A 27,770-nucleotide genomic window follows, 5' to 3' on the forward strand; every position below is an offset into this window, starting at 1 on the left:
GGAAAGGAGGCTCTGACTCGGGAGGAAAGGATTGGGGTTTGGAATCGAGTCAAAGCCTCCAGAGGCAGATTTTGGCGGGAATGCCTCGCTGCTCTCTCCTGACCTCTGCGGGTTCCGCCGAGTTTTCTCTGCAAAAGCCGGCTCTCTCTCCCTTTGGCCTGGGAGGAACCAGCACCCCTTGTGTGACCTGCCTGTCCTCAAGGGTTTCCAGGGGCCTGAGCTGGGAGCTGAGGGTAGAAGGTCCCCAGAAATCACTTCAGACTTCACCCCAGGGAGGCCACTGCTCAGGGAGCAGGGGATAGCGCCCTGCCTCAGGGGTGTGTGCAGGGCTCTTGGGAGTTGTGGAGAGCCTCCGGAGCGTTTCCAGCCTTGACCGTGGCCAAGTGACTTAAGCTCTTTCTGCTCAGTTTACTCCTCAGGAAAATGAGGGCTGTGAGAACCGAAATGAGTGAATGTGTGCACATTGCTTAGAGCAGTGCCTGGAGCAGAGCAGAGCTGCGTGTGTGTCTGCTCTGGCTCTGGAGCCTCTGTTTTCTCATCTGAAAAATGGGTGAGGGGGGACACCTGAGGGGCCCCTTGTCCGGTTGTTGCTCTGGTTCCAGTCGCTGTTATTATTTCCTAGGAAGCTGCCCCGGGGCCCTGCTGCCCTGCCCAACTCTGTCCCGGGGTGGTTTTCCAGCCCTGCTGGGAGGCCGATAATCAAGGAAAGATGGGTTTGGTGGGTTTCTGGGCTAGGTGCCCTTGGGTTACCCCTCAGCATCTTGGGGATGCGAGTCAGAGAAAATGGGGAGTTTCCCTCCTCAGATGAATCAGCTGTGTGACCCAAGCCAGGTCCCTGCCAGGGCCCCTCCCAGTGGGCGGGAGTGGGGCACAGTTGCCCTTCTGGGAAAATCCCCAAAACCTCGCCAAAGCCCTGGCTGAAGCTTTCTCTCGACTCAGCTGTTTCCTGTCCTCCCAGGTTCAGCCCCTGGCCCCAGCTGGAATCAGGGGTCGGCAGGGTCCCCTCACTCACAGGCCAGTCCCTCTGGAGCCTTCTCTCCAGGGGCTGGGGGTTCGCTGTGGTGGGGGTAGGAGTAGGTGGAGTGGGGGTGTCATCCTTTTCTTGGCTCCGTCGTCCTGCTGTGGTTTCATAAAAGGGAGCAGAGCACAGAGCCTGTCCAAGTTTACCCAGCCTAACCTGCCCGGGTCTGGGCTGCTTCCTGAGTCCCGCACAGGAAGGGGCCGGCCAAACAGTGCAGAAGGCCCCTGGCAGCCTGAGCAGGGGGTCCCACTCGGAGGAGCTGCTGCCGCTGCTCCTGGCAGAGGGCAGTCCCCACTGGAGGCAGGTAGATCCTTCCTGCTCAGTAGGCTTGGTCACTATACTCTCTGGGCCTCAGTTTCTCCATCAGTAAAATGGGAATCTTAGTCTTGGCCCAGCCTCTCTGAGGTGGTTCAGAGGACTGAACCTATGTGCTTTACACATCAGATCCTAAGTCCTTGCTGGGTCTTGTTTATCCATGCAGTGCACCCCTTCTCCCCAGAAGCACTTTCATATAGCAGGGGCTCAACAATGTACTGGGCACTCTGGCGTTGGATGTGTGGCCAGTTGCTTAGTGGTGTCCTACTCTTTGTGGCCCCATAGATTGTAGCCCACCAGGCTCCTCTGCCCATGGAATTTTCCAGGCAAGAATATAGAGTGGGGTGCCATTTCCTACTCCAGGGGACCTTCCTGACTCAGGGATCGAAACTGTGTCTCTTGCGTCTCCTTCACTGACAGGTGGACTCTTTACCACTAGTGCCACCTGGGAAGCCTGGAGTTGGATGACCTGGATTGACATACTGAACTTTGTAACCTTGAACCAATGACTGAACCTCTCTGGACCTGTTTTACAGAGCTGAGAAAGGCTTAGATGAGAAACATAGCTACATACTTAGCACAGTGCCTGGCTCTTGTTATGAATAGAATGAGGAAACTGAGGCCCAGACACAGAGGGTGACTTTCAGTCAGTCACTCATTCATTCTTTTTTATTTGGCACTTAGCTAGGCCGGGTCCTACGCTGAGGACACCCTGGGGTATAAAGTGCAGCCACTGGCCTTGAGGGGCTTCAGATGCCCAGACGAGAGCCACAGGTAGGTGGGCATTATGGGAAACTGGGGAGCAGGCGAATGAGGGAGGGGAACCGCTGAGAGGATGATACTCGAGATCTGCAGTCAGCCAGGAGGCAGGGGAGGGTCAGGCCTACCAGGCAGAAGCAACAGCCTGAGAAAAGGGCACCAAAGTGGGTAAGGCCAGCGTTGTGAGCAAGCGTCACGGGCACAGGCAGCTCCCAATTCTGGAACAAGGAGTCAAGCATAGAGCAGAGAAGATGAGGCTAGAGGGACTGGCAGGGGATGGATTTGAGTCATTCATTCATTCATTCATTCAATAATATATGAAAAGGTGGCTCTGGCCACACACTGTGCAAGGCTCTCTGGAGACAGGGCTCAGATTTAGGCATTGTTCCTGCCTTCAGGGAGCACTGTCTGGGGGGCCAGCGAGAGACAGACATTAATCCAGTGATTACAGAAGGAATCACTCGATCCTTGCTGCAAAGCAGGTTGTTCAAGCAGAAGGAAGAGTCTGAGGCTCAGCGCTGTGTGCCAGGGGGTGAAGAGAGAGCCAGTTGGCTCCAGCGTGGTGAGCATGGGCAGAAAGGGGAGCCTGAGGGAAGCTGGCAGGGGACAACTAGGTCATAACGGGCGCAAGAGTGGACTCAAGTCACAGGCTGCGGGGGTGGTCACAGAAGGGCTTTGGGGAGTGGACAGACACTGGACAGAGGCTGCCCTGTAGGACAGCTGGCAGTGGGGGGAGAGGGGAGAATGGGGCAAGTGGCAACGGTTTGGGAGAGAGAATGAGGAAAGGGCTAAAGCGGGGCCATGAGGAGGGAGAACAGGGACGAAGTGTGTGAAATGCTGAATTGTGGAAGAACCAGGTGGTGTTGATACCATTTGGGCATCTTTGTGGGACCCACGAAGGCCTGGTCAGGAGCCCCCCAAGCCTTGGCTCAGTCTGGGCAAGTGCAAGACGCTTATCGTGAGGGAGGCAGGGCCCCAGGCTCCGGCCTGGAGACCACTCAGCACTGGGGACTTCCCAGGGCTGGGCTGAGGGGGACTCAGCTCAGGGCGGAGGAAGCTGGGAAGGGGGCAGAGCCAGCATGACTCACCTACTTCCACCCAGTCAGCCTGGTGGCATCTCCGCTCCCCTGCTCCAAATTCCAATTCGATGAGGCTGCTGAAGGCTGAGTCAGTTCCAGCACGAGAGCCGCATCCCCAGGGGCTCCCTGCCAGACGCCCTGGCCTCCAACCAAGGCCAAGGCCAGGGCCAGGGCTGCAGCCAGGGGTGCGGAGCCAAGCTCCCAGAAGCTGTTGCAGCCTCAGCAGAGGGCATGGCCCAGGAAGATCACGTGAGTGAACATGCCAGTTGCATTGTAGAGTTCACTCTAGGTGAGGCTGGAGACCCCCATCAGCCTGGTGAGGACTAGGATAACTTTTTAAAAAATATTTCCTTATTTTTAGTTGTGTTGGCTGGATCTTAGATGTGCCACGTGGGTTCTCTAGTTGAGGTGCGTGGGCTTAGTTGCCCCACGACACACAGGATCTTAAGCTTCCCGACCAGGGATTGAACCCATATCCCCTGTATTGGAGGGTGGAGTCTTAACCACTGGACCACCAGGAAGGTTCCTGGGGCACAAGTCTTTTAACTCTCTCTGCCCATGACTCAGGTAACTCTCTTCCCCTCTTGGTCTCTATTTTCTTGACCATAAATTGAGCCAAAATCTTCTGATGGGTTGTGAGAATTAAATAGTCCATATGGAAGTGCTTTGTAAACAGACGGGTGGCTTCTGATGGTTTGGGTGGTAGGAAGCGAGTATAAACAGAACTTAGAAGGCTTTTTAAGGTTGTGTACTGCACGATATTTCACTGCACAAGTATATTTCAGCCAAGCAGGTCAAAACCCAACCCACCCTCTACTCACCGGACCATGTGCCTGGTGGAGAAGCAGGGCAGGACCAAGGAAGGACCTTTCTCTAACACACCCTGTGGGCTAGTAGTAGTCCCTCAGACTTTACTGGGGCAAGTCCTTGAATTTATGGGAAATCACCGAACAACTGATTCTGATTCTTGGCATGGAGGTGAGACAGGACTGACTTTGAAGAGGCTCTCAGAGACATTCCCAGCTTGGTCACTGAGGGCAATCAGGACAGAGAGGGCAGTCTCTCCTGGCCCTGCCTCTCTCCACCAACCAATGCAGGTAACCACCGACATAGTATTGTAAAAAACACTCAAGACACAGACCCAGGCTGGGTTTATTGAAATGCCAGGAGTACGCGTGTGACAAGGGAGCCAAAGAAAGGAAGAAGGTGGTGCGGGCTATGAGGTGGCAGGGACAGGCCCTGTGTCCTTGGCCCTGGCATCCCCTCTCTCTGCTGGAGGCAGAGTGGGAACAATCACCCACTCTCTCCCAACAAAATGAAATGCTCAGGCCCACAGGACCTCTGCCCCCTGCACTGTGAAGGCCCCAAGGAGAGGGATTGGAAGCACTAGTTTTTTCTCTTGTGAAAGAGGAGAAGGGGAGGATGCAGGAGGAGGGGGAGGTGCAGTCAGGGATGACGGTGGCCAAGGAAGGTTCTCCTGCTGGCGTCTGCACCCTGCCTGTGCTTCTGGATGACCAAGGGGAGGCAGCAGCTAATAGAGGCTGAGGGTCCGGCCCTCAGGGAGCCATTGCCTCCAGCCAGTGGGGACTGGAGTCACCCTGAACACAGGACAGAGGTTCAAAGGGATCAAAGATGCAGGCAGTTCCCGAGTGACCCAGTCCTCAGAGCTGGACAGGCTCAGCCTCCGTGGGACAAGGAGGGAGAAGACAGGCGGAGGCTCCAGCCCCAGCAGCGGGGGCAAGGGCCGTCTCCCTCATGTGGCCCTATTAGGTCAGTTCCACATTGTTGGCACGGTCCAGCACACGGGAGCCACGGGCACTGCCCCCCAGCTGGAAACGGCTCTCATAGAGAGTGGGGCAGAGGTGCCAGCGGTTGGCCCGGTAGATGCCCAGGTAGGTGTAGACGTCAGGCTTGTAGGTAAGCAGGCACTTCACACCTGCCGCACGAATGGCTGCATCTGCCTCCAGAACACCCAAGCGGTCCGTGAAGTCGTCCGTATAAACACAGATGACCTGCCGCCCTCCCTCCTTGGCCCGTGGGCTCACCTTGGCCACCTGCAGCCGGCCCTCGACCACGGCCCGAGCAATGCCAGCCCAGGCGTGGTCCAGCTTGAAGCCAGGTGCCAGGTGTATTAGCCATTTGCCAGACAGCACCTGGTGGGTGATGGCCAGCTGGCGCAGGGTACCAGGCGTTATGGGCCGCCCGCTGGTCTGCAGAGCTTCCCAGGCGGCCTGCAGGCCCTGCACATCACCCGAGTTGGGGATGTAGCCCTGCCCGTACGCTGCAATCCAGCCCACAGGCTCAGAGTTGGGTGAGCCAGGGTCCCCGTAGCGGGTGACTTGGGATGGCGGGTACTTGGCCAACCAGGCATCCAGCTCTGTGGCAGGCGTCGTGCGGGCATCAAACACCAGCCAGGGGTCCATGTCGGCTGCCATGGCCTCCGCAGCCAGGTGCTCAGCAGTGAAGCCATCTTCACGACCACCTGGGGAGTCCTCTTCCTCCAGCTCCTCACCCGGTTCCATCCTGTGGGAGGGAACCGAATCAGGGCAGGGCCGGGACAGACTCAGCTCGCTGGGTCCTAGGGAGTGCCAGGCACCGAACTGAACTTGAAAGGTGTGGGCCCGAGCCTCCGCTGCCGCATCTCCACGATGGATAACAATTTGTTACTGCCTCAAGCAGTTGTGCAGAATTAACCGCCTGAGGTGGAACAAAAGCTGTATAAATGTAGTTAGTGTTATTACTGCTCTCCCTGACCTACAAACGGGGAAACCGAAGCTCAGAGAGAAGAGCCTCACTGCAGGTCACACCTTCAGTGAGTGACAGGGCCGAAATGGGAATTCAAATATGGGAACCGCCGGCCCAGCTACGCCTCCTGGCCCTGCCAGAGCCTGGCCGCTCTCCCGGGCGCTGGGATTTAATGGAGGGAGGCAAAGCACACGTCCTCGCAGCACCGAGGCAGGGCCCATGGGGCCAGGCCTCCGGGCGAGCGTTATCCAGCCCGCTTAAAGACGAGGGCACTGAGGCGAGAAACGGCAGTGTCCGATCCGAGACCAACGGGGCGGTGCCTGGACTCGAACCCAGGCTACATAGAGGCTGCAGAAGGGCCTGCCTCCCGCCCCGCCGCGCCCGCCGCCATTAGTGCCCACGGCCCGAACTGCGCCCCTGCCCTGCACCCTCCCGCCAACCCCAGCGTCACCTCCGGCCTTCGCTGCGCTCGGCGCCCGCCCAGCCCCGGGCCCGGCTCCGTTCCTGCCGGGGCTCTGCGCCGCCGCCACCGCCGCGCCCCGCCCCCGCCACGGCTGCCGCCGCCGCCGCCATCTTAATGCCCCGGCGCCTCAACAACAACTTTATAGACAAACGCACACAAGGCGGGGCCGGGGGCCACCGGGGGCGGGGCCATCGGGGAAGGCGAGGAGGGGCGGGCCTGCGGGGGGCGGAGCTAACGTTCGCTCTTCAGGTCTTGGGGGCGGGCGGGAGTGGTGGTTCTGTCCCGGACGGACGCGCACAGCCCGGGAGGCTCTAAAGGGGAGGGCGCTCGGGCCCTGCGGGCGGAGTCCTGACCGGCGGTGCTAGGACCCTGTGGGGAGCGGAGGGGGCGGAGCCGACAGCACCAGGAGCCGGGGGAACCGCGGCGGACGGGCTACGAGGAGGCCCGGGTGCCGGGAGGCTGCGGGCGGCGGCGCTGGGCCCGGCGCGGTGGGAGAGGCCTCGAGATGCCGAGCAAGAAGAAGAAGTACAACGCGCGGTTCCCGCCGGTGAGTACGTGACCGGGCCCCGGAGGAACGGGCCAGGCTCTCGAGAGGCTCCGGCCCAGGCCCGGCTAGGGAGGCGGGCTCATCGCGGTGTTCGGGGGCCCGTACGCCCCGCCCTCTTCCGTGCCCTTCTAGCGTGGGTGCCCCCCGCCCCCTTTCTCCCGGGATGGATGTTCCCTCTCTCTGCCCGGCTTAAGCACCCTTTCCGGGATGGAGGCGACGGGGTCCGAGCTGTCTGCCCCCTCCCCAGGCGCGAATCAAGAAGATCATGCAGACGGATGAAGAGATTGGGAAGGTGGCGGCGGCCGTGCCTGTCATCATCTGTATCCTGTCGGGAGCTGTCGGGATGCGGGTGTGGGGGAGCCCGGCAGACCCGGGGTCGCTTTTTGTGGACTGGGCCACCACCCCGCGTTCTCCTTGACCCTCCTCAGCTCGGGCGCTCGAGCTTTTCTTGGAGTCACTGTTGAAGAAAGCTTGCCAAGTGACCCAGTCCCGAAACGCCAAGACCATGACCACATCCCACCTGTGAGTGGCTCCGATCCTAGAGGGCCCGGTTGGGGTCTTCCTCCAGGAGTTCACACGCATGGGGGAGGCTGTGCCCTGATAAGGAAGTGGCAGGCTGCTGGGAGATTTGTGGATTTGAGGAGGAGGGTTAGGATGTTCTGGCCAACGGGGAGGGTTGGGGTGGAAATTTTCCAGGTTCCATTCCCCTGACATCCACAGAGTCCGTACTGTCCCTTGCTGAGGGCCCAGATGTCTGGGCCCCATCTGAGTGCCATCCCCTTCCCACGTCTTCCAGGAAGCAGTGCATTGAGCTGGAGCAGCAGTTTGACTTCTTGAAGGACCTGGTGGCATCTGTACCTGACATGCAGGGGGATGGAGAAGACAACCACATGGATGGGGACAAGGGTCCCCGCAGGTAGGGAGCCGGGGTCCAGTGTCCAGGTGGGGAAGGCCAAGGCCCCTGGACTTGGGAATGGCTGGGGGGTGACAAAGGAGTGGGGAGACCTGTGGGCAGATGTACTGTACCTTCCTGAAGGGGCCGGAAGCCAGGCAGCAGTGGCCGGAAGAACGGTGGGATGGGAAGCAAAGGCAAGGACAAGAAGCTGTCAGGGACAGACTCCGAGCAGGAGGTGAGTGAGGCCCTAGGCTTCTACCCCACAGGGTGGACAGGGCAGCCCTACACCAGGCCAGGACAAGCTGGCTGGGGGCCTGGTCCCTCACCTGTGACCTTTGTATTGGTTTCTTTGTAAATTGGAGTTACTGAGGTCAGCCTCCTGTCCCTGCTTTCAAGCGATGGGCCCATGCCCTTTTAGTCTCTCATTCCTGCCTTGTTCTCAGGATGAGTCTGAGGATACAGACAGTGATGGAGAAGAGGAGACACCACAGGTCCCACCCCAGGCCAGCCACCCCCCTGCCCACTTTCAGAGGTAAGCAGCTCGTGGCACTCAGAGGGGGCCCACTGACCCCAAGACTGACCTGTCTGTCCCTCCTGGCCTCCCTGGCCACTTGGTTCTGTTGGTCTTGGCAGATTTGGGGGATGGAAAGGGAGGAACTAAGAAGGAGTTCAGGGCTGGGGACTGTGCTCTCAGAAGGTCCTCTTTTGCTAGGTGGGGCTGTGTGACCTGCCCTGGGTCCTTCCCTTCTCTGGGCTTGCTCCCTGTTGGTACAGAGGGCAGTGGGCTCCAGGGATGCCCAGGTGGGGCTGAGTGGGGGATGGGCACCAGAGAGTGTCCTGATCTTTCTTTCCTGCTTTCTCCCCTGCAGCGCCCCGACACCCTTCATGCCCTTCACCTCGACTCTGCCTCTGCCCCCAGCACCGCCGGGCCCCTCAGCACCTGACGCAGAGGAAGAAGAGGATTATGACTCCTAGCACCCTCTGCCCCCCAGGCCACACCCTCTTTTAGTTTGTTTTAGTTGCTCTGGGGGGAAGAGAGACCATAGAGCTGTTCTTAAATTTATTAATAAAATAATAATAAAAGGGAACGCTCATGTCTGTCCTGGTTTTTGTCCAGGGTTTGTGGCCTCCTTCTCTCCTTCCACTTCCTTCCTGACACTGAGCTGGGACCCGGAGCCCCGGGGGGCTGGGCAGCAGCTGACTGAAGAGGGGGAGCATACGGGAGGCCATGGTTCTGCCAGCGCAGGGCCAGGGGTGCCAATGGAAGAAGGCCGGTCAGAGTAGCAGAGGGCCTGAGCCAGCTGGAGCTGGTCATGCCGGGGGACAACCTGTTCATGGTGCTTTGTGACCCTGGGCAGCTTCCTCTCCTTCTCTCAATGGCTTCTGCTTGGTTCTCTGCTGTGGACCATTCTGTCCACTCTGGGCTGCTGCCAAGGGGCACGTAACAGAAGTGAGTCTGGGAACTAGAACTCGGGCCACTTGCCTTAAAGGACATGAGGCAGGGCGGTGGGGGCAGAGGCAGGTGGTGTGGTGGGGGCCGTGAAGGCTGGCTGGTGAGCAGGCACTGACTGAGCAGACCCTGGAGCTATGCGTACGAGGCAGACATGTCTTCCGGGAGCAGCGGCTTGGTGAGGCGGGCAGGAGGCGTGGAGTGCTGCGGGCAGTCTGGAGGCCTGGGTTGGGAGTAGACTCTAGTGCTGATGGAGGGAGGGGATCTTCAAGGACTCTTGGGTTCTTTGGGTGGGGACATGGGGATATAGAAGAGGGATCTCAAGTAAGATCAGTAGGGATCTTAGTAAGATCTCAAGTTTGGCTGTGATGAGTTTGGGGTGCCTGTGAGGCCGCTGAGGAGAGGCATGGGGTGGGCACTCGGATGTAGGGAGCTAAAGACAGGTGTGTGAACCTTGAGAGTCGGGGAGAGGGGAGGGCTGGGGTGGCCCACCAAAGGAGACTGAAGAGCAGCGAGCCCAAGGGCCCCTGGGAGCCTCTGTGGTGCCCAGCCAGGGGCATCTGGGAGGAGGAGAGGTCAGCTGTCAAACGCCTTGGTGGGCTGGTGGTGCTTGATGAGATGGGGAGAGCTGGAGGTGAGAAACTCAGAGGTGAACGGAAGCACCACTCAGAACCATGCCGTGGAGATGGGAGAGGGCAGAGGCTCAGAATAAGGACAGAGGAATAGATTTGGTTTTGTTTTTGAAAATAATTTAACTAAATTAATTATTTTATTTTTGGATGTACTGGGTCTTCGTTGCTGCTTGGGCTTTTCTCTAGTTGCAGCGACAAGGCTTCTCATTGCGGTGACTTCTCTTGTTGCAGATTGTGGGCTCTAGGACACGCGGGCTCAGTAGTTGCAGCTCCTGGGTTCTCGAGCTCAGGCTCAGTAGTTGCAGCACATGGGCTTAGCTGCGCCATGGCATGTGGGATCTTCCCAGACCAGGGATGGAACCCATGTTTCCGGGATTGGCAGGCGAATTCTTTACCACTGAGCCACCAGGGAAGCCTTGGTGTTGGTTGTTTTTTTTTTTTAAGGTGGCAGATATGCAGGCTGAAGTGGCTGAAGGGATGGGAGAAGAGGACTAATGGAGTGAGTGAAGTGGGGTTGCCTGAGGCCAGCCCCAGCCCAAGAGGGGAAAAGGTGAGTGGGTTTTGGTGGGAGGTTGAGATATTCAGTTTTTATCTGGTGGCGTGTGACTTCTTTATGAAGTCAGAGTCAGGGGGACAGCCTGGAGGGGCCCAGAGCAGCTGGAGCCTGGGGACATTGGTCCTGTCTGCTGCTCATCTGTTCCTGCTCCAGCTGTAAGAAAAGAAAGCATTTTCTTTAGGGGTGGCTTCCCTTGTGGCTCAGCTGGTAAAGAATCTGCCTGCAATACGAGAGACCTGGATTTGATCCCTGGGTTGGGAAGATCCCCTGGAGAAGGGAAAGGCTACCCACTCCAGTATTCTGGCCTGGAGAATTCCACAGACTGTATAGTCCATGGGGTCTCAAAGAGTCGGACACGACTGAGCGACTTTCACTTTCACTTTCTTTAGGGAAAGCATTTCTACTCAGCCTGTGGTGTGTGCAGCTGACCTCACTTTGCGGGGTGGGATTGAGACATGGAAACCGCCAGCCTGGTCAACCAAACAGGCCTGCAGGCAAAGCAAGGAGATCAAACCAGTCAATCTTTTTTTTTTTTTCAAATACTCCATAATAAATGTTTATTAAAAACTTAATAGATTTTTACATACAACATGTTTATGCCATTTTGTAAACATACAATCACTGCTGCTGCTAAGTCGCTTCAGTCGTGTCCGACTCTGTGCGACCCTATAGATGGCAGCCCACCAGGCTCCCCCATCTCTGGGATTCTCCAGGCAAGAACACTGGAATAGGTTGCCATTTCCTGCTCCAAAACCAGTCAATCTTAAAGGAAATCAACCCTGAATAATCTTTGGAAGGACTGATGCTGAAGCTGAAGCTCCCAATACTTTGGCCACCTGATGGGAAGAATCAACTCATTGGAAAAGACCCTGAAGCGGGGAAAGATTGAAGGCAGAAGGAGAAGAGGGTGACAGAGGATGAGATAATTGAATTGGCATCACAGATTCAATGAACATGAACTTGGGCAAACTCCGGGAGATGGTGATGGACAGGGAAGCCTGCAATCCATGGGGTCATGAAGGGTCAGACATGACTTGGCAAATGAACAACAAAAATATGTACTAGTTGTACCTATTAGTTAGGGTAAAGGATTCTCCAAGCAAGCATACTGGAGTGGGTTGTCATTTCCTTCTCCAGGGGATCTTCCTGACTCAGGGATCAAACCCGAGTCTCCTGCACTGCAGGCAGACTCTACCGACTGAGCTACAAGGGAAGCCCCAGGGTGAAGGACTAATGTAAGAAACTCAAAACGTATAGATTCAAATATAATGGAAGTTTATTTCTTGTCCACATAAGGTTCATAATGAGATCTATCTGATCAGTGGGCTATGCTTCTTTAAGAGGGACTTCTGGGCTCATACTCCTTCCATCTTGTGGCCCCACCATCCTCAGTTCATGGCTTTCAGAATCGCTGTGGAGGGACTTCCCTGGCTGTTGAGTGGTTAAGACCTTGCACTTTCATTGCCGGGTGCATGGGTTTGATTGCTGGTCAGAAAACTAAGGTCTGGTGTGTCGTGTGGCATAGCCAGATGAATGAATAAATAAACAAAAATACAAGGTCACTGTGGAAGGGGAAATCTCAGAGGCCAGGGAAGTCTTCCTGGGCCAAGACAGGCAGTGGCCCCACTGCCTCTGTTTCTCTCTCTAGTGGACCTGTCACAGGGTCCCACTGGAGGGATGCTGGGAAAGGTGGTTGAGCCAACCTGGGTGACAAGCCAGTTTTCAGCCACAGGACCTCACACACCTTTGGGAAGGGTCTGACCCAGCCTTCAACAACTATTAGGAGTGCACCCTTCTCAGTCAGAGGGTAGGGGCCCAGGGAGACAGTGCTCCTGGCTGGGCCTGGCCTCTGGATATCTCCTGGGAGTGGGGAAAAGATGGCTCTGCCCTGCTGTGTGTATCAGTGGGCATGGGGAGGGGGCACCTGCCAGCAACCCATCTGCAGAGCTCTTTTTGGGAACCAGGTGATTTTCATTCTTTATCCACTGGAGAGCCTTGAGCCTGAATGCCTTAGCCCAGCGTTGACTGTGCCCCAGGTATAAGAGTGACCAGAGTGTGAACAGAGGAGCAGCTTCTGGGGCCAGCGTGGCAGCCAGAACTATGATCCTCAGGTGAGGAGTGTGGGTCCACCTCTTCCTGCCACTCCCCTGCTCCACAGCCCATTTGGGAATCCATTCAGCAAACATTGAGCACCCAGCATCATCACCCAGCAGGGAAATGAGGTTCCACAGTCATCCATCAGAAGCCTGAAACTAAAAAGTCTTATACCAGGAATTCCCTGGTGGTCCAGTGGTTAGGGTCCCATACTCTCACTGCAGAGGCACATGTGTGCTCAGTCCTGTCCGACTCTTTGCAGCCGCATGGACTGTGGCCCGCCAGGCTCCTCTGTCCAAGGGGATTCTCCAGGCAAGAGTACTGGAGTGGGCTGCTATGCCCGTCTCCAGGGGATCCTCCCAACCCAGGGATTGAACCCAGGTCTCCCGCATTGCAGGCAGATTCTTTTACCATCTGAGCCACCAGGGGAGCCAATGAATACTGGGAGTGGGTAGCCAATCCCTTCTCCAGGGGATCTTCCCGACCCCCTGAATTGAGCTACCTGGGAAGCTGGTAAAGCTTCCTCACTGGTGAGGGCCCGGGTTTAGTCCCGGGTTGAGGAACAAAGATCCCACAAGCTGTGCCACGTGGCCAAAAATAATAATAATAAATAAATAGTTCCTTTATTAAATAAATAAAAGGTCTGATATCACCAATGCTAGGGTTGGAAGTGGTGACATCAGAACTCACACTACTGAGGGGAAAGGCAGTTGGTGAGGCCACCTTAGAAAATGGTTTGGCAGATTCTCATGGAGTCCACGAACATGCACTTCATGTGAAACGGCAACACTACCCCTGGGCACACGTCCACCAACGGACACACACAAGAATGTCAGTACTCCCAACTGGAAACAACCTGAATCCCATGAACAAGATCATGAGTAAATAAATAATAGAATATTGTATAACAGAACAGCAACACAAAAGAGCAAACCACCATGACACAGAACATCAGAGTCAACCTTGTAGATGTTATGTTGGCAAAAGCAACCAAACAAACAAAAAGCAGCCAAACAAATTACAGCAGGTCCTTTAAATAAAGTTCAGGGGCAGGTGAAACTAGCTGATGGTGATGAAAGTCAGTGTAAGTACCTTGGTGTGGGGACTGATGGGGGGCACACGGGAACCTTCTGGAAATTTTCTATAGCTTGAACTGGTGGTGGTTATTTATAACAATGGATCCAGCTGCCCACTTCAAGTACATGGACCTTTATGATACCTGCTGAAAAATTTTATTTTATGTACGTATCTATTGGGGGTTTCCCTGGTGGCTCAGATAGTAAAGAATCCGCCTGCAACGTGGGAGATCCGGGTTCGATCCCTGGGTCAGGAAGATCCCCTGGAGAAGGGAATGGCAACCCACTCTAGTATTCTTGCTTGGAGAATCCCATGGACAGAGGAGCCTGGTGGGCTACAGTCCACGGGATCACAAAGAGTCGGACATGACTGAGTGGCTCACACACACACACATGTCTATCAAGAACCGATTGCATGCCAGCTGCTATTCTAGGTAGTGGTGATTATATGAACAAAGTGTTTCCTGGAGTTTATTTCTGATGGGAGGAGACAGACAATAAAGAAGACAAACAGTATGTCAAATGGTGATACACGTGCTGGGAAAGGAGAGTGTAATAAATAAGTGGGGAGTCCCGGGCAGGATGCTGGCCCAGCCGTTCTATGCAGTGTTCAGGGGAGACTGAGAGGTGAAATTTCAGTAAAAAAAGGCTACTAAGCGAGGAGCGTAGTGGCCACAAGCTACCTGTGGGGAGAGGGCGGAGGGAACAGTGAGGGCAAAGGCAGGGATCGAGACTCGGTTCTGCCAGGTTTCCCTGTGGTCTCCCCGCCGCTGGCTCTCGTTTCCTCCTCCACCACCCAAGCACCCAATTCAGGAGCCACCAGCCCCAAACTCGGCTCACCTCAGCTGAGGGGGTGTCCGGGCACCGGCAGCCCCTCCGGGTCCCAGAAGCTTCGTGGAGGGAGAGAAGACAGTGGTGTGGGCTCCTCCCCGACACCTGCCCTTCTTGCTTCCAGTCGAGCAGGCCCAGGGGCTGAGGAGGAAGTGAGGGGCGGGAGAGATTCGGGGTGGGAGTGACCCCACCCGCCGCCCACTGGCCTGGACGAAGGACCTCCGAGCTGTGTGACACGTGTGACTTCACCACCTCACCTCTCCAGCCTTCCATGTCCCTCATAGGGGGCGGTTGTTATTTTTTTAAGTTCTTCCTTTTTCTCTCTCTTTCTTGAGCAGCTTTCTTTCCCTATGGCTGCCCTGGGTCTTCGTTGCTGCATGCGGGTTTTCTCTAGGTGGAGCAGCGAGGGCTACTATCTAGTTCTGGTGCGCGGGCTTCTCATCGTGGTGGCTTCTCTTGTTGAGGCGCACGGGCTCCAGAGTACAGGCTCCGTAGTTGTGGCACATGGGCTTCGCTGCCCAGCGGCATGTGGAATCTTCCTGGACCCGGGACTGAACCTGTGTCCCCTGCAGCAGCAGGCAGATTCTTAACCGCTGGGCCCCCAGGGAAGTCCCCACCCGAAGCTATTGATACCGCCCCTCATGGTCGCCAGGAGACCAAATGTACTGCAGTAGCTCATCCTGCTCTTGTTCATCTGTGTCCACTCTCTCAGAAAGGTGTCCTCGTCACCACCCATTTCACAGAGGAGAAGATTGAGGCTCAGCAAGTGAGATGAGTGGCCTGAGTTTGTTCATTGGCACAGCGATTGTACACAGGCTTGTGCAGGGGCCCAGAATGTGGGGAGGTGGAGTTCATGAGGATCCCCCCGCATTCTTCCTCTGGTGTGGTAAGTTTGTCTCCAGGACATGGATGGGACCAGGTTCCCACTCTTCTAGGCTATGGGTACTGCAGCGGGGGCATGGCAGCTGTGACCCAGGTGCTTCACCAGGGGCCTGGTCCCTCCTCTCCTTGGGCAGAGTGTTTGGTGAGAGTGGCAGGTGGCTCTGGACTCTCTCAGGAGGCTCCGTGTTGCTGGGGAGAGGGGCAGGACATGGGTGACACTCAACTCCCATCATGATAGTTGAGCTATCTTTGTTCTGAAATCATGTCCTTTTTATTTTGTGTGCTCGTGTGTGTTCAAATGTTATTTTTAGAAATGGAACAAGGGCTAACACTTCTGCACCCACTCCAGTAATTGGAAAGCTACAAGGGAAAACAAGATCTCACACAAGACACATCAGATTGGCAAGAACAGAAAGTCAGATAAGGAAATTCCCTGGCAGTCCAGTGGTTAGGACTCCACACTCCCAACGCTGGGGCCGACCCCTGGTTGGAGACTGATGATACTGTAAGCCCTACCCACTCCGAAAAGGAAAGTCAGATAAGACTGATGGCTGGTGGGAGGGGGGTACATGGAAGTCTGGTGCTTCTGGAGAGAGTGTAAACTAGGGGCATGTTTGAAAAGGCAGCTTGGCAGTTAAGTGACCTCCAGCTGTTCCATTTCTGGGTAAAACCTCTCACAGGAAGAAAGACATGTCACAAGCGTGGTTAGAGGTGACAAAGAGTTGGAGGCTCCAAGTTATCTGTCACTGGGGCGCGGCATGGCTGGCAGCAGTGTGAGCAAATCTTCCCCGCATCCGAAAAACAGGAAAATGCAGAACAGATCTATAACACAGCAGTGTTTATGGAAAGTCAAAACACAGACAGCACAACAATGCTATATATTTCTGTCACTTACTCTGTGACCTTGAGCCAGTGACTTAAGCTCTTTGTGCTTCAGTTTCCTCATCTGTAAAGTGGGGACAATCATAGCACCTCCAATGACACATAGAGTGCTTAGCACAGTACCTAGCACATAGTGATAGGGACAAAGTCAAGGGACTAAGTAGGTGTTTAAATAGTTAACCCCACTAGGGTATTGTAAGTAGAAAACTATGGGAGACCCCTGTAAGTTAATGATTACTCAAGAAAGCAGGTTTGTTTAACCACAAAACCAAGCAGGCTTAGAAGCACAAGATGTGCCCCCAAACAATAAAACAATGGTCGCATGAGACCCACATCCTGCCCAGTGAGCTCAGGAAGTTAATGATCTCTAGGACATGCTCTCTGCACATATAAAAACAATAATTTTGTGGACTTAGCTTGACCATGTAGGGACAGGAAAACTTCCCTGCTCAACCTGGAGGAGGAAATGATAATGGAAGCATGATGTCTACTCAAGAAAGCCAAATAAATGGAGAAGGAAATGGCAACCCACTCCAGTATTCTTGCCTGGAAAAATCCATGGACAGAGGAGTCTGGCGGGCTGAAGTCCATGGGATTACATGACTGAGCCTGTGTGCACGAGGGTGGAGGGAGATGGGTTGGTAGCAATAAACTGGTAGAACTAAAAAAAATAAAAATAAAAAAAGAAAGCCAAAGAAATTCTTCTCCTCCCTACTCTTCCTTTGGTTATAAAACTATAGCCCAGGAAATTCTCAGGGCATGACACCCCCTCGCCTGCCTACTTGTAAGCTTCACAAGCATCCTATTCTAATAAATCACTTCTAAAAAATTTATTTTTTTTATTGAAGGATAATTGCTTTACAGAATTTTGTTGTTTTCTGTCAAACCTCAACATGAATCAGCCATAGGTATACATATATCCCCTCGCTTTTGAACGTCCCTCCCGTCTCCCTCCCCATCCCACCTCTATATCTAGGTTGATATAGAGCCCCCATTTGAGTTTCCTTAGCCATACAGCAAATTCCTGTTGGCTGTCTATCTTACATATGGTAATACATCACTTTTTATCTATCACTTGCTCTCAGTGAATCCTTCTCTGCACTGAGACATAAAAGACTATGATACCGGAGCTCTTCAGAGCCCCAAAATGACAGCAACCTGTTTGTCAACTTAAAAAATAGTCACAGCCTAAAAGTTGAGGGATATGTTTTACTTGGTGGGAATTTTAAGACCTTCAAACTGGGGAGACGTCATCTCAAGTGACCCAAGAGAACTGCTCAGAGGAAGTGGGGGTGGGGTGAGGTCAGGTTACATGGATGTTTGCAGCCAACAAAGGGCAGGTAAGTCTGAATATCAAAAGTATTTTTCTGAATTAAAGAAAACCAGATGTCTCAAGTGAAGGAATTTAGGGCTTTTCTACGTATGGGAAGATGCAGGAGTTTGGGCTCACTGAGATCATTCCTTTCACATGCATCTCAGCTGTCTGGGGCCAGCATCCCGTGTTTTTCCTCCGTGCTCACCTTAGGGAGCAGCTACAGCCTGGTGGCTGCTGGATCCCGGTATTGTTCTTCTTCCTGAGTGGCCTGGAGGGCTGGAATCCCTGATGACCGAGACATCCTTGTTTATTGATATGGCAGGAAATACTCCACTTCTCAGTTTTCAATAGTAAGCATTCAATAAATGGTGCCTGTAACTGACACGTATGGAAATAAATGCCTGGAAAGCAGATTGGAAGGACATGGGCTAGACACACAAGAGTGAGGTGCTGTGGGGAGCAGGAATGGGACTGGGGATGGGCTGAAAGGGAAAGTCTATTTTATTTTACTTATTTATTATTTATTTTGTGGCCATGCTACATGGCATGCAGGATCCTAGTTCCCCAACCAGGGATCAAACGTGCGCCCTCAGCACTGGGAGCAGAGTCTGAACCACTGGACCAACAGGAAAGTCCCTGAAAAGTCCATTTTAAAGGGAGGCTTTTCAGGACAATGGGGATACCTGGAATGCCCAAACCAAGGAGATAGACTGCTAGGTCCATGCAACACATGTTGAAAGCAAAACCAAAAAGTATTGTCAATTGTCATCTTCAGAAAGGGCCAAACCAATTGATCCTCCTGGATAGTGTCTATAAAGACAGGTAAACAGTGGCCCTGTGGTGTTCTTGGGCTCATAGGCGTCTCCTTCCTTCACTCGCTCAACAAATATTTCCTGAGCACCTATTCTGTGCCAGGTATTGCTCTGGGCTCTGGGGACAAGAGCACAAAAGAAAAAGGACAACCTGCTCTGGTGAATGAATGCTCAGAGAACCAGGGCCTAGGGTGTGGGGATGGGGTGGGGTGGGGTGGAAGTGTTGTGAAGGAAGCAGGCCTGGGGGAGGGAGAGGGACGGGGCAGCAGTGTGCTGGCTGTTCTGGGAACTCGGAGGAGGCCAGTGTGTGGAAGTAGTTGCAAGCGGGTGTGTGGTGGGAGGAGCCCAACCCTTTGCATGAGGGGCAGGGGGTGAGGAGGGGTGAGTGCCACCCTTGTTTCCAGCCACCAATTCCCTCCCACCCCCTGCCCTGTGCTGGGGTTGGTTTCACTTTCCTATTCCCCTAAATTCTCTGAGTTTTGTTTCTGCCTGTGGGTTCCCCACCTCCAGCCACCACCTTTGTCTGGAGCCACCGCTGAAGTCAAGCAGGGAAGCTGATCAGTTTTGGGGTGGGGCTCCATTCCTCCTCCAAAGGCCCTATTTCATCCCTGACCTGGTCCCATCTCCACTTGGGATCCACCTTCTCATCATTCTCAAGGGACTGGAGTCCTCCCAGGAAGAGTCTTGGCTCTGGGCTGATACTCCTTGTATGTATTAAATATTTTGGTTTTAGCACCACTGCTTACCAGCCTTGTGGCTTTGAGCAGATAACCCAGCCTCTCTGTGCCTCAGTTTCCTTATTAAATGAACATCATATTAGGATTGTTTATGGAGATATTTGGGCTTCCCCGGTGGCTCAGTGGTAAAGAATCCACCTGCAATGCAGTAGACGCAGGAGCAGGTTTGATTCCTGAGTTGGGAGGAGAGCAAGGCAACCCACTCCGGTATTCTTGCCTGGAGAATCCCATGGACAGAGGAGCCTGGCGGGCTACAGTCCGTAGAGTCGCAAAGAGTTGGACATGACTGAAGCTGCTGAGCATACATGCATGCACAGAGATATTTATAGACATCTGCCAACCACATACTTTGTGCCAGGCTGTTCTAGACTCTGGCCTTAGGCCGTGAGCAAACTCAGCTCCTGGCCCCCGTGTACCGGACCTTTGATGAGGACAGGGGACTCACCTTTGACCACATATTGGAATCACTGGGGATCTTGGAAGGTGACTGATGCCCAGGGTCCATCTCCAGAGATTCTGGTCCAATGAGATGAGGGCCCAGGCCTGGTATGTTTTAAAGACTCCCATGTTGTTTGGTCGCTCAGTCGTGTCCAACTCTTTTGCGACTCCATCAACTATAACCCGCCAGGCTCCTTGGTCCATGGGATTCTCCAGGCAAGAATACTGGCCTGGGTTGCCTTTTCCTTTTCCAGGGCTCTTCCTGACTCAAGGATCGAACCCGTGTCTCCTGCACTGTGGCATATTCTCTACCACTGAGCCACCTGGGAAGCCCATTGCATTTTAGATACTACTCTTTTATTGGATATATGATTTGCAAATATTTTCTCCCATTTTTGTGGACTGTCTTTTCACTTTTTTGATGGTGTCCTTCGAAGCACAAGTTATTTAAAATTTTATTTCATTGAAGAATAGTTGATTTACAATGTGCTAATTTCTGCTATATAGGAAAGTGATTTGGTTGTGCATATATATATATATATATATATATATATATATATATTCTTTTTTATATTCTTTCCATTATAGTAGAAACCAATAGAATGGGAAAGACTAGAGATTTTGTAAAAAAAAAAAAAAATAGAGATATCGAGGGAATATTTCATGCAAGGATGGGCATGAAAAAGGACAGAAATAGTAAGGGCCTAACAGAAGCAGAAGAGATTAAGAACAGGTGGCAAGGATACACAGAAGAACTATACAAATAAGGTCTTAATGGCTTGGATAACCACGATGGTGTGATCACTCACCTAGAGCTGGACATCCTGGAGTGGGCCTTAGAAGGAATTACTATGAGGAAAGCTAGTAGAGGTGATGGAATTCCAGGTAAGCTACTTCAAATCCTAAAAGATGATGCTGTGAAAGTGCTGAACTCAATATGCCAGCAAATTTGGAAAACTCAGCAGGAGCCACAGGACTGGAAAAAGTTAATTTTCACTCCAATCCCAAAGAAAGGCAATGCCAAGGTAAGTTCAAACTACTGTATAATTGCACTCACTTCATATGCTGGTAGACTATGCTCAAAATCCTTCAAGCTAGGCTTCAGCAGTATGTGAACCAAGAACTTCCAGATGTACAAGCTATATTTAGAAAAAGCAAAAGAACAGAGATCAACTTGCCAACATCTGTTGGATCCTAGAAAAAGCAAGGGAATTCCCCAAAAACATCTACTTCTGCTTCACTGACAGTGCTAAAGCCTTTGGCATTGTGGATCACAACAAACTGTGGAAAAGTCTTAAAGAGATGGGAATACCAGACCACCTTACCTGTTTCCTGAGAAACCTGTATGCAGGGCAAGAAGCAACAGTTAGAACTGGACATAGAACAATGGACTGGTTCAAAATTGGGAAAAGAGTACGTTAAGGCTGTATATTGTCACCCTGATTATTTAACTTATATGCAGAGTACATCATGTGAAATGTTGGACTGGATGACTCACAAGCTGGAATCAAGATTGCTGGGTTATATAGATAGGTTTGCACTAAGTTTTCTTTTTTTTTGACTGTGCTATGCAGCATGTGGGATCTTAGTGAGATGGAAGTGTGGAATCTTAACCACTGGCCCACCAGGGAAGTCCCTGCACTAAGTTTTCAAATCAGGAAATGTAAGTCTTCTAACTTTGTTCTTCTTTTGTGAGATTGTTTGGCTACTCTGGGCCCCTTGACTTTGCATGTAAATTTTAGGATCAACTTGTCAGTTCCTGTAAAAGGCAGCTGAGATTTCAATAGAGATTGAGTTAAGTCGGTACGGAGAGTATTGCCATCTTCTGGGTTGTTTTAATTGACAGATATTTTCTCCTGGTCATTAATCAGAGTATTCTTTGTATATCTGTTAATTTTTTACTGGACACCAAACATTGCATTGTGAATTTTACATTATTGATCTGGATTTCACTGAATTTCTTTAAAGAGTGTTGGACTCTTCCTGGCAATTTGGTTGTTACTCCTGGGTTAGTCTGATCATTTCGAGATTTGTTACAAGCTCCTGAATGGTGAGTCTAGAGTAGCCTTCATTAGGGGCTGATTTAGGTTCACTTCTAAGACATGGCTCTTCTGGGTTCTCTACTGAATTTTCCAAGTATTCAGTGAACTCTCTCCTTTAACTGGAGAGAATCTTATAAGGATTTCTAGTCCTGTGTGAGCTCTGGAATTATTCCTGCTTCCCTTTTCTCAGGGATTACAGTCCTGTGCTACCAGTTTTCTAACATCTGAAAGCAGGGTTGTTTCTTATACTCATTGGAAAAGACCCTGGACTGAGGGCAGAGGAGAAGGGGACGACAGAGGATGAGATGGTCGGATGGCATCACTGACTCAATGGACATGAATTTGAGCAAACTCTGGGAGATGGTAAGGACAGGGAAGCCTGTCATTCTACAGTCCATGGGGTCATGAAGAGTCGGACATGATTGAGCGATTTAACAACAACAATCCAGTTTCTTAATTGTTTGCAGCCAAAGGATCCGCCTGACTTGTTTCTGGCCAGAATCAGAAGCCCTCTCTCCTTTGAACACCCCAAGTCCTTTGCCCATCCCTCTTCCAAAGTTCTGCCCATGTTGTGGTTTGGATTACAACTGTGTGTGCATGTTTTACCTCCCTCACTGGTCTGTGACCATCTCAAGGCAGGGAGGCTTATCTTATTCATATCTGCATCTGCAGGATATCTGTTATAGAGACATGATAAGCATGTTTTTGTACTATGGTCTGCCCTGACCCTCTGCCTTCAAGTCACCCCACATCACATCCCCAACCTTTTAAAAATTAATGCAATTAAAACTTTCCCCTTTTAAAATTTGAAGTATAGTTGACTTACAATATTATACCAGTTTCAGGTATACAACATAGTGGTTTGGTATTTTTATAGATACTCACCATATTGAGTTATTTATAATATTGTTGACTATATTCCCTATGCTATAGATTACATCCTTGTGACATTTATTTTATTGATTTGTTTTGTTTTTTTTACTGGCCATGCCTCAGTATGTGGGATCTTAGTTCCTCACCCAGGGATCAAATCTGTGCCCCCTGCATTGGAAGTGTGGAGTCTTAACCACTGGACAGCCAGGAAAGTCCCAAGGCTTTTGTTAGCTTTATATATGTGTGTGTGTGTGTGTGTGTGTGTGTGTATGAAGTGAAGCGAAGTAAAGTGAAGTCGCTCAGTCGTGTCTGACTCTTTGTGACCACATGGACTGACCTGTGTGTGTGTATACATATATATATATATATATATATATATATATATATATATATATACATATATAACTGGTAGTTTATACCTCTTGCAAGCATGTGTGCTCAGGTCACTTCAGTTGTGTCCACCTTTTTGTGACCTTATGGACTGTATCCCGCCAGGCTCCTCTATCTATTGGATTCTCCAGGAAGAATACTGGAGTGGGTCACTGTGCCCTCCTCCAGGGGGTCTTCCCAGCCCAGGGATTGAACCTGCATCTCTTGAGTATCCTGCATAAGCAGGGGAATTCTTTACCACTGAGCCACCTGGGAAGCCCAGTTGACACTTCTTAATCCCCTTCTATCTGCCTATCCCCTCACCCCACTCTCTTCTGGCAACCACTAGTTTGCTCTCTTTATCTGTGAGTCTATTTCTGTTTTGTTGTATTAGCTTTGTCTTGCAGATTTCATGAAGTAAAACATACGGTATCTTTCTTTGTCTGACTTATTTCACTAGCATAATACCTTTCTGTTCCATTCATCTTGTCACAAATGGCAAGATTTCATTCTTTTTTTTTTATGGCTGAGTAATATTTTAATATCTGGCTAAGGAAATGGCAACCCACTCCAGTATTCTTGCCTGGAGAATCCCATGGACAGAGGAGCCTGGTGGGCTACAGTCTACAGGGTCGCAAAGAGTTGGACACAACTGAAGCGACTTAGCAAATATTCTAGTATCCATCAATATCTATCTATTTACGTATCACATCTGCTTTATCCATTCATCTATCAATGGGCACTTAGGTTGCTTCCATATCTTGGCAATTATAGATAGTGCTGTGTTAAACATTGGGCTGCATATATCTTTGAGAGTGTTTTAGTTTTTGTTGGATAAGTATCCAAGAGTGAAATTGCAGGATTGTATGGTAGTTCTATTTTTAATTTTTTTGAGGAAACTCCATACCGTTTTCTATCCTTGGAACACCGCTCCTCCCACTCCACCCAGAAGGTACCACAGTACAGCGGGTCACAGTCCTTGTCCCACTAGGTCCCTGTGATTGGTCCAGGGGTGGCCTTGAGACTCAAGGCAGGAAACGTCAGAATCCTTGCCTGGGGTTTGCTACCTGTATACTTGGGAAGAGTCCTCTCGCTACTCTGGTGGCAAAGGTCCAAGGATAGCAATCTGGTGCTGCCCGCAGCCAACACTCCCATTGGAGAAAATGAAGCCAACACAGACGGAGAAATGACGATGAAATGAGGAAGAGAGAAAGACACTCACACAGACACACACGCACACACACATACACACACGCACAGATGCATGCACACCCACATGCAAAGGGGCTCAAATCTTTCAATCCAGGCATAATTGAGGTCAGGCCCTTTTTATTCATTAGTAAAATAAGCCAATTACTTATCTTATCCTTTTGGCTTAATTTAGCTCTGTCATTTGCAAACCAAAGGAACTTAACTAGTATAAGTCATAGCCATATATTTGCTGAATAGTAGAATTAATTTGCATACCTGCCTCATTCCCAGTGTAAGTGAGGTAACTTCTGACAAGAACAAAGAAGATAAAATCTTAAAACAAAAATTGAGACTCAGGAATGTGAAAAGACATTTGAAAAGAAAATGTGAAGATCTGGAGCAAGAACATAAAGATATAAATATGCAGGTCTATTATTAAGTAAAGCCCATAAGACACTCTGGGCTTCCCAGGTGGTGCTAGTGGTCAAGAACTCATGTGCCAGTGCAGAAGACGAAAGAGATGCTAATGCAATCCCTGGGTCGGGACGATCCCCTGGAGGAGGGCAACACCACCCACTCCAGAATTCTTGCCTGGAGAATCCCCATGGACAGAGAAGCCTGGGGGGCTACAGTCCATAGGGTCACGAAGAGTTGGACATGACTGAAGTGACTCAGCATGCACACATAAAGCATTCTATTATCTGCAGATCAAATTTGGCTTTGAGCTTCCAGGGAGCCAAAGCAAAAAGGGAGATGTAGTAACTCAGCTCCACCACCCGCCCCCCCACCCCACGCCAGAGATAACAAAGGGTACCAGTTCCTCAGGGGAAAGAATATTTTTCTGAGGCCAATCTTAGCCACATTTAAATAGCCAACGTTTGTAATGCACCTTCTACGTCTGGTCTTTGGAGTTAGGCCTAGGGAACAAGTGAGGTTGCCAAATTTAGTTCACTCGGTCAGCCTTGCCTTGACCTCTCTGTGGCTCTTGTCAGAGCTGATCACCCGCTCCTTTTTGAAACACTTACTTCACTTGGCTGGGAGCCCTCCCTCTCTGGGCTGACTTCCTCCCTGCCAGCCTCTCTTGTCTGATGTCCATGGCTGTTTCCCTGTCCTCCCCTGATCTCTAAATGGGAGTGGGCCCAGGCTCAATCTCCAGACCTCTCCTCTTCTTTCCTCTCTCTGCCTCCCTGGCCCAAGTCCTCTAGTCCCTCTCCTGGACAACGGTCCCTCTTTCCACCCTGGTCCTCCAGTCTAGTCTCTACACAGCAGCCAAAGGGAGCTTTTAAAAACCTCAATCAGGGTGACTTTCTTGGTAGTCCAACGCAGGGGGCCCGGACTCCACCCCTGGTCAAGGAATTAGATCGTGCAACTAAAACTCTGTATACCTCAACTAAAGATCCTGCGTGCCGCGGCCAAAGTCAAAGATCTCATGTGCTGAGACTAAGACCTGGCACAGCCAAATAAATTAAATGCATTAAAATAAATAAAAATGTTAAAAAAAACAACCCTGAGTCAGCTCCTCTCCCCTCCTCTGCCGCGTGTGTGCTCAGTCATGTCTGACTCTTTGCGACCCCGTGGACTGCAGCCCGCCAGGCTCCTCTGTCCATGGAATATTCCAGGCAAGAGTACTGGAGTGGGTTGCCATTTCTTTTCTAGTCCAGGGGACCTAGTCCAGTCGGGAAGACCCAGGGATCAAACCTGTGTCTCTTGTATGTCATGCACTGGTAGGTGGATTCTTTACCATTAGCGGTACCGGAGAAGCCCATCACCTCCTTCCCCCACCAAATCTTCTACTGTGATGACTACTGTGACCAAATGAGATGCGCGGGATATAATAAAAGATAATTTTTGTCTCCCAATGTCCCTCTGAAATCCATAAGGAAATTTGTCTCTGCCCCCAGATGAAGTCTTGACTTCCTGTGCCATATTTCCTCAGAGTGCTGGCCATTCTGACCACGGCTCTGAAGTCCTTCTGGAAGTTTCCTGTACACTTGATCCACGGGCCTGCCAGGATCTCAGGGAGCCCATCTCAAATTCCCTAGATTTAGGATTTGAAAGTAGCCCCTAGCCCCAGCCCCAATCTCATCACAAAATTCCCTTTTTAGAATCCACCTTCCAACCCTTCATAATCTTGAAGCAGACTGGGAGTTTTGTGTTGACAAAATGAGTTCTTCTATAACAATATCCTTTCACCCTTTCCATCATGTTTAGGGCAAATCCCAAGACCTTCCCGCAGCCACTGAGCCCTACATGATCCGAACTCTGAGCCCCCAAAGAAGTCTAAAATGTCAAAATATCAAAGAATATTACAAATAATTGTATGTCAGTAAAAATAAAAACGTAATGTAAAGGCATTTTCAGAAAAAATAGATCAATAACCAGCAAAAAAAAAAAAAGATAATCTAAGACTCCAGTGCAAAAGAGTCCCAGTGGAAGGGGAACAGATGGTCCTTATCTGATACTAGTTGTTCCAGAAAACAGAATGAGAAGAGGCTGCCCACTTCCTCATCGACTCCCAAACCAGATAAGGACAGTATCAGAAAAGGAAAGGTGTAGAGCATTTCAATCTGAACCTGAAAGTTAAATTATGATCTACCAGAATAAAATATAGGAGAAGGCCCCACCTAGGAGTAGGGTAAGGATTTAAGACATTCAAAATGCAAACCCTCATGCAAAACCTTTATGGATCTGACTACATCAAAATTGAGGATTCCTCCAAATCAGGGACACAGAGAATAGACTGCTGGTTGCCAAGGGTGAGGAGGGTGGCAGAGGGTTGGACTGGGAGTTTAGGGTTAGCGGACACAGACTGGTATATATAGAATGGATAAGCAATAAGCTCCTACTATGTAGCACAGGGAACTTATTAAATATCCTGTGGTAAAGCATAATGGAAAAGAATATGAAAGAGGCTAGATATACACACGTATAACTGAGTCACTTTACCGTACAGCAGTAATTAAATTGTAATTCAACTATACTTCAATTTTAAAAAATAAAAAAAATTAAGGATTTCTGTTCCACAAAGGCCCTCAGAGATAATATTGACAGAAAGCTGGTTGCAATCTAGTGAATACAGAACTCCTGCACAAGTTAATAAACAAAAGCCCAGAAGCATAATACGCGGCCACGAACAGAAACAAGCAGCTGACAGGATGAGCCCAGAGGCAAAAAATAATGAAGAGTGGGTCAAAGAAGTAATCGTCACAACTCAGTTAAAATTACAATGAGGGGACTTCCCTGTCTGTCCAGTGGTTAAGGCTCCGTGCTCCCAATGCGGGGGGTACAGGTTCGATCGTTGAAGAAAGTGAACGTGTTAGTTGCTCAGTCGTGTCTGACTCTGTGACCCCGTGGACTGTAGCCTGCCAGGCTCCTCTGTCCATGGGATTTCCCAGGCAAGAATACTGGAGTGGGTAGCCATTCCCTTCTCCAGGGGATCTTTCCAACTCAGGGACTGAACCCAGGCCTCCTGCATTGCAGGCAGATTCTTTACCGTCTGAGCCACCAGGGGAGTCAATCCTTGGTGGGGGAATTATGGTCCCGCATGTGGCATGGCCAAAAGATTTTTTTATTTTTAATTATAATGAGATACCTTTTTTTAAAAAAAAAACCGGGAGGCAGGGAGAGGGAGAGGGGTGCGGCAGGTACTATCTGCTGTCTTCACAGGGTGTGAAGACCCTTTGGGATGGGTGGTCCAGAGATTCCTTTGAGAGATGGAGGAACACAGGCTGAGCAAGGGCAGGGGGATCATACTGGGTCCACAGGA

The 27,770-nt window shown here is 51.2% G+C and overlaps 2 protein-coding genes across 2 annotated transcripts; one reads left to right on the forward strand and one right to left on the reverse strand.

Annotated features, from left to right (window-relative positions):
• Positions 1-4,308: 4,308 nt before the first annotated feature.
• C28H11orf68 (chromosome 28 C11orf68 homolog) lies at positions 4,309-6,567 on the reverse strand. Its single transcript, XM_020906482.2, has 2 exons — positions 6,371-6,567; positions 4,309-5,697 (listed from the first exon to the last, which is right to left on the reverse strand). Exons 1-2 carry the CDS (start codon positions 6,490-6,492, stop codon positions 4,941-4,943), a joined length of 879 nt encoding a protein of 292 aa, XP_020762141.1. The 5' UTR covers positions 6,493-6,567; the 3' UTR covers positions 4,309-4,940.
• A 105-nt stretch (positions 6,568-6,672) lies between these two features.
• Positions 6,673-8,918, forward strand: DRAP1 (DR1 associated protein 1). Its single transcript, XM_020906483.2, has 7 exons — positions 6,673-6,929; positions 7,177-7,249; positions 7,358-7,451; positions 7,726-7,845; positions 7,966-8,059; positions 8,268-8,356; positions 8,694-8,918. The coding sequence occupies exons 1-7, from the start codon at positions 6,888-6,890 to the stop codon at positions 8,797-8,799; spliced, it is 618 nt and encodes a 205-aa protein (XP_020762142.1). The 5' UTR covers positions 6,673-6,887; the 3' UTR covers positions 8,800-8,918.
• Positions 8,919-27,770: the final 18,852 nt, after the last annotated feature.

This window comes from Odocoileus virginianus, chromosome 28 (genome assembly GCF_023699985.2).
Source record: "Odocoileus virginianus isolate 20LAN1187 ecotype Illinois chromosome 28, Ovbor_1.2, whole genome shotgun sequence".
Lineage (NCBI taxonomy): Eukaryota > Metazoa > Chordata > Mammalia > Artiodactyla > Cervidae > Odocoileus > Odocoileus virginianus.

What these genes read in the sequence shown, in the direction of transcription:
- DRAP1 (XM_020906483.2), top strand. Translation starts at nt 6,888, where the DNA reads ATGCCGAGCAAGAAGAAGAAGTACAACGCGCGGTTCCCGCCG. An exon ending in GGGGACAAGGGTCCCCGCAG is followed by an intron (nt 7,846 to 7,965) that starts GTAGGGAGCCGG and finishes ACCTTCCTGAAG; the next exon opens with GGGCCGGAAGCCAGGCAGCA. An exon ending in CCCCCTGCCCACTTTCAGAG is followed by an intron (nt 8,357 to 8,693) that starts GTAAGCAGCTCG and finishes TCTCCCCTGCAG; the next exon opens with CGCCCCGACACCCTTCATGC.
- C28H11orf68 (XM_020906482.2), bottom strand. Translation starts at nt 6,492, where the DNA reads ATGGCGGCGGCGGCGGCAGCCGTGGCGGGGGCGGGGCGCGGCGGTGGC. An exon ending in GAGCGCAGCGAAGGCCGGAG is followed by an intron (nt 5,698 to 6,370) that starts GTGACGCTGGGG and finishes TCCCTCCCACAG; the next exon opens with GATGGAACCGGGTGAGGAGC.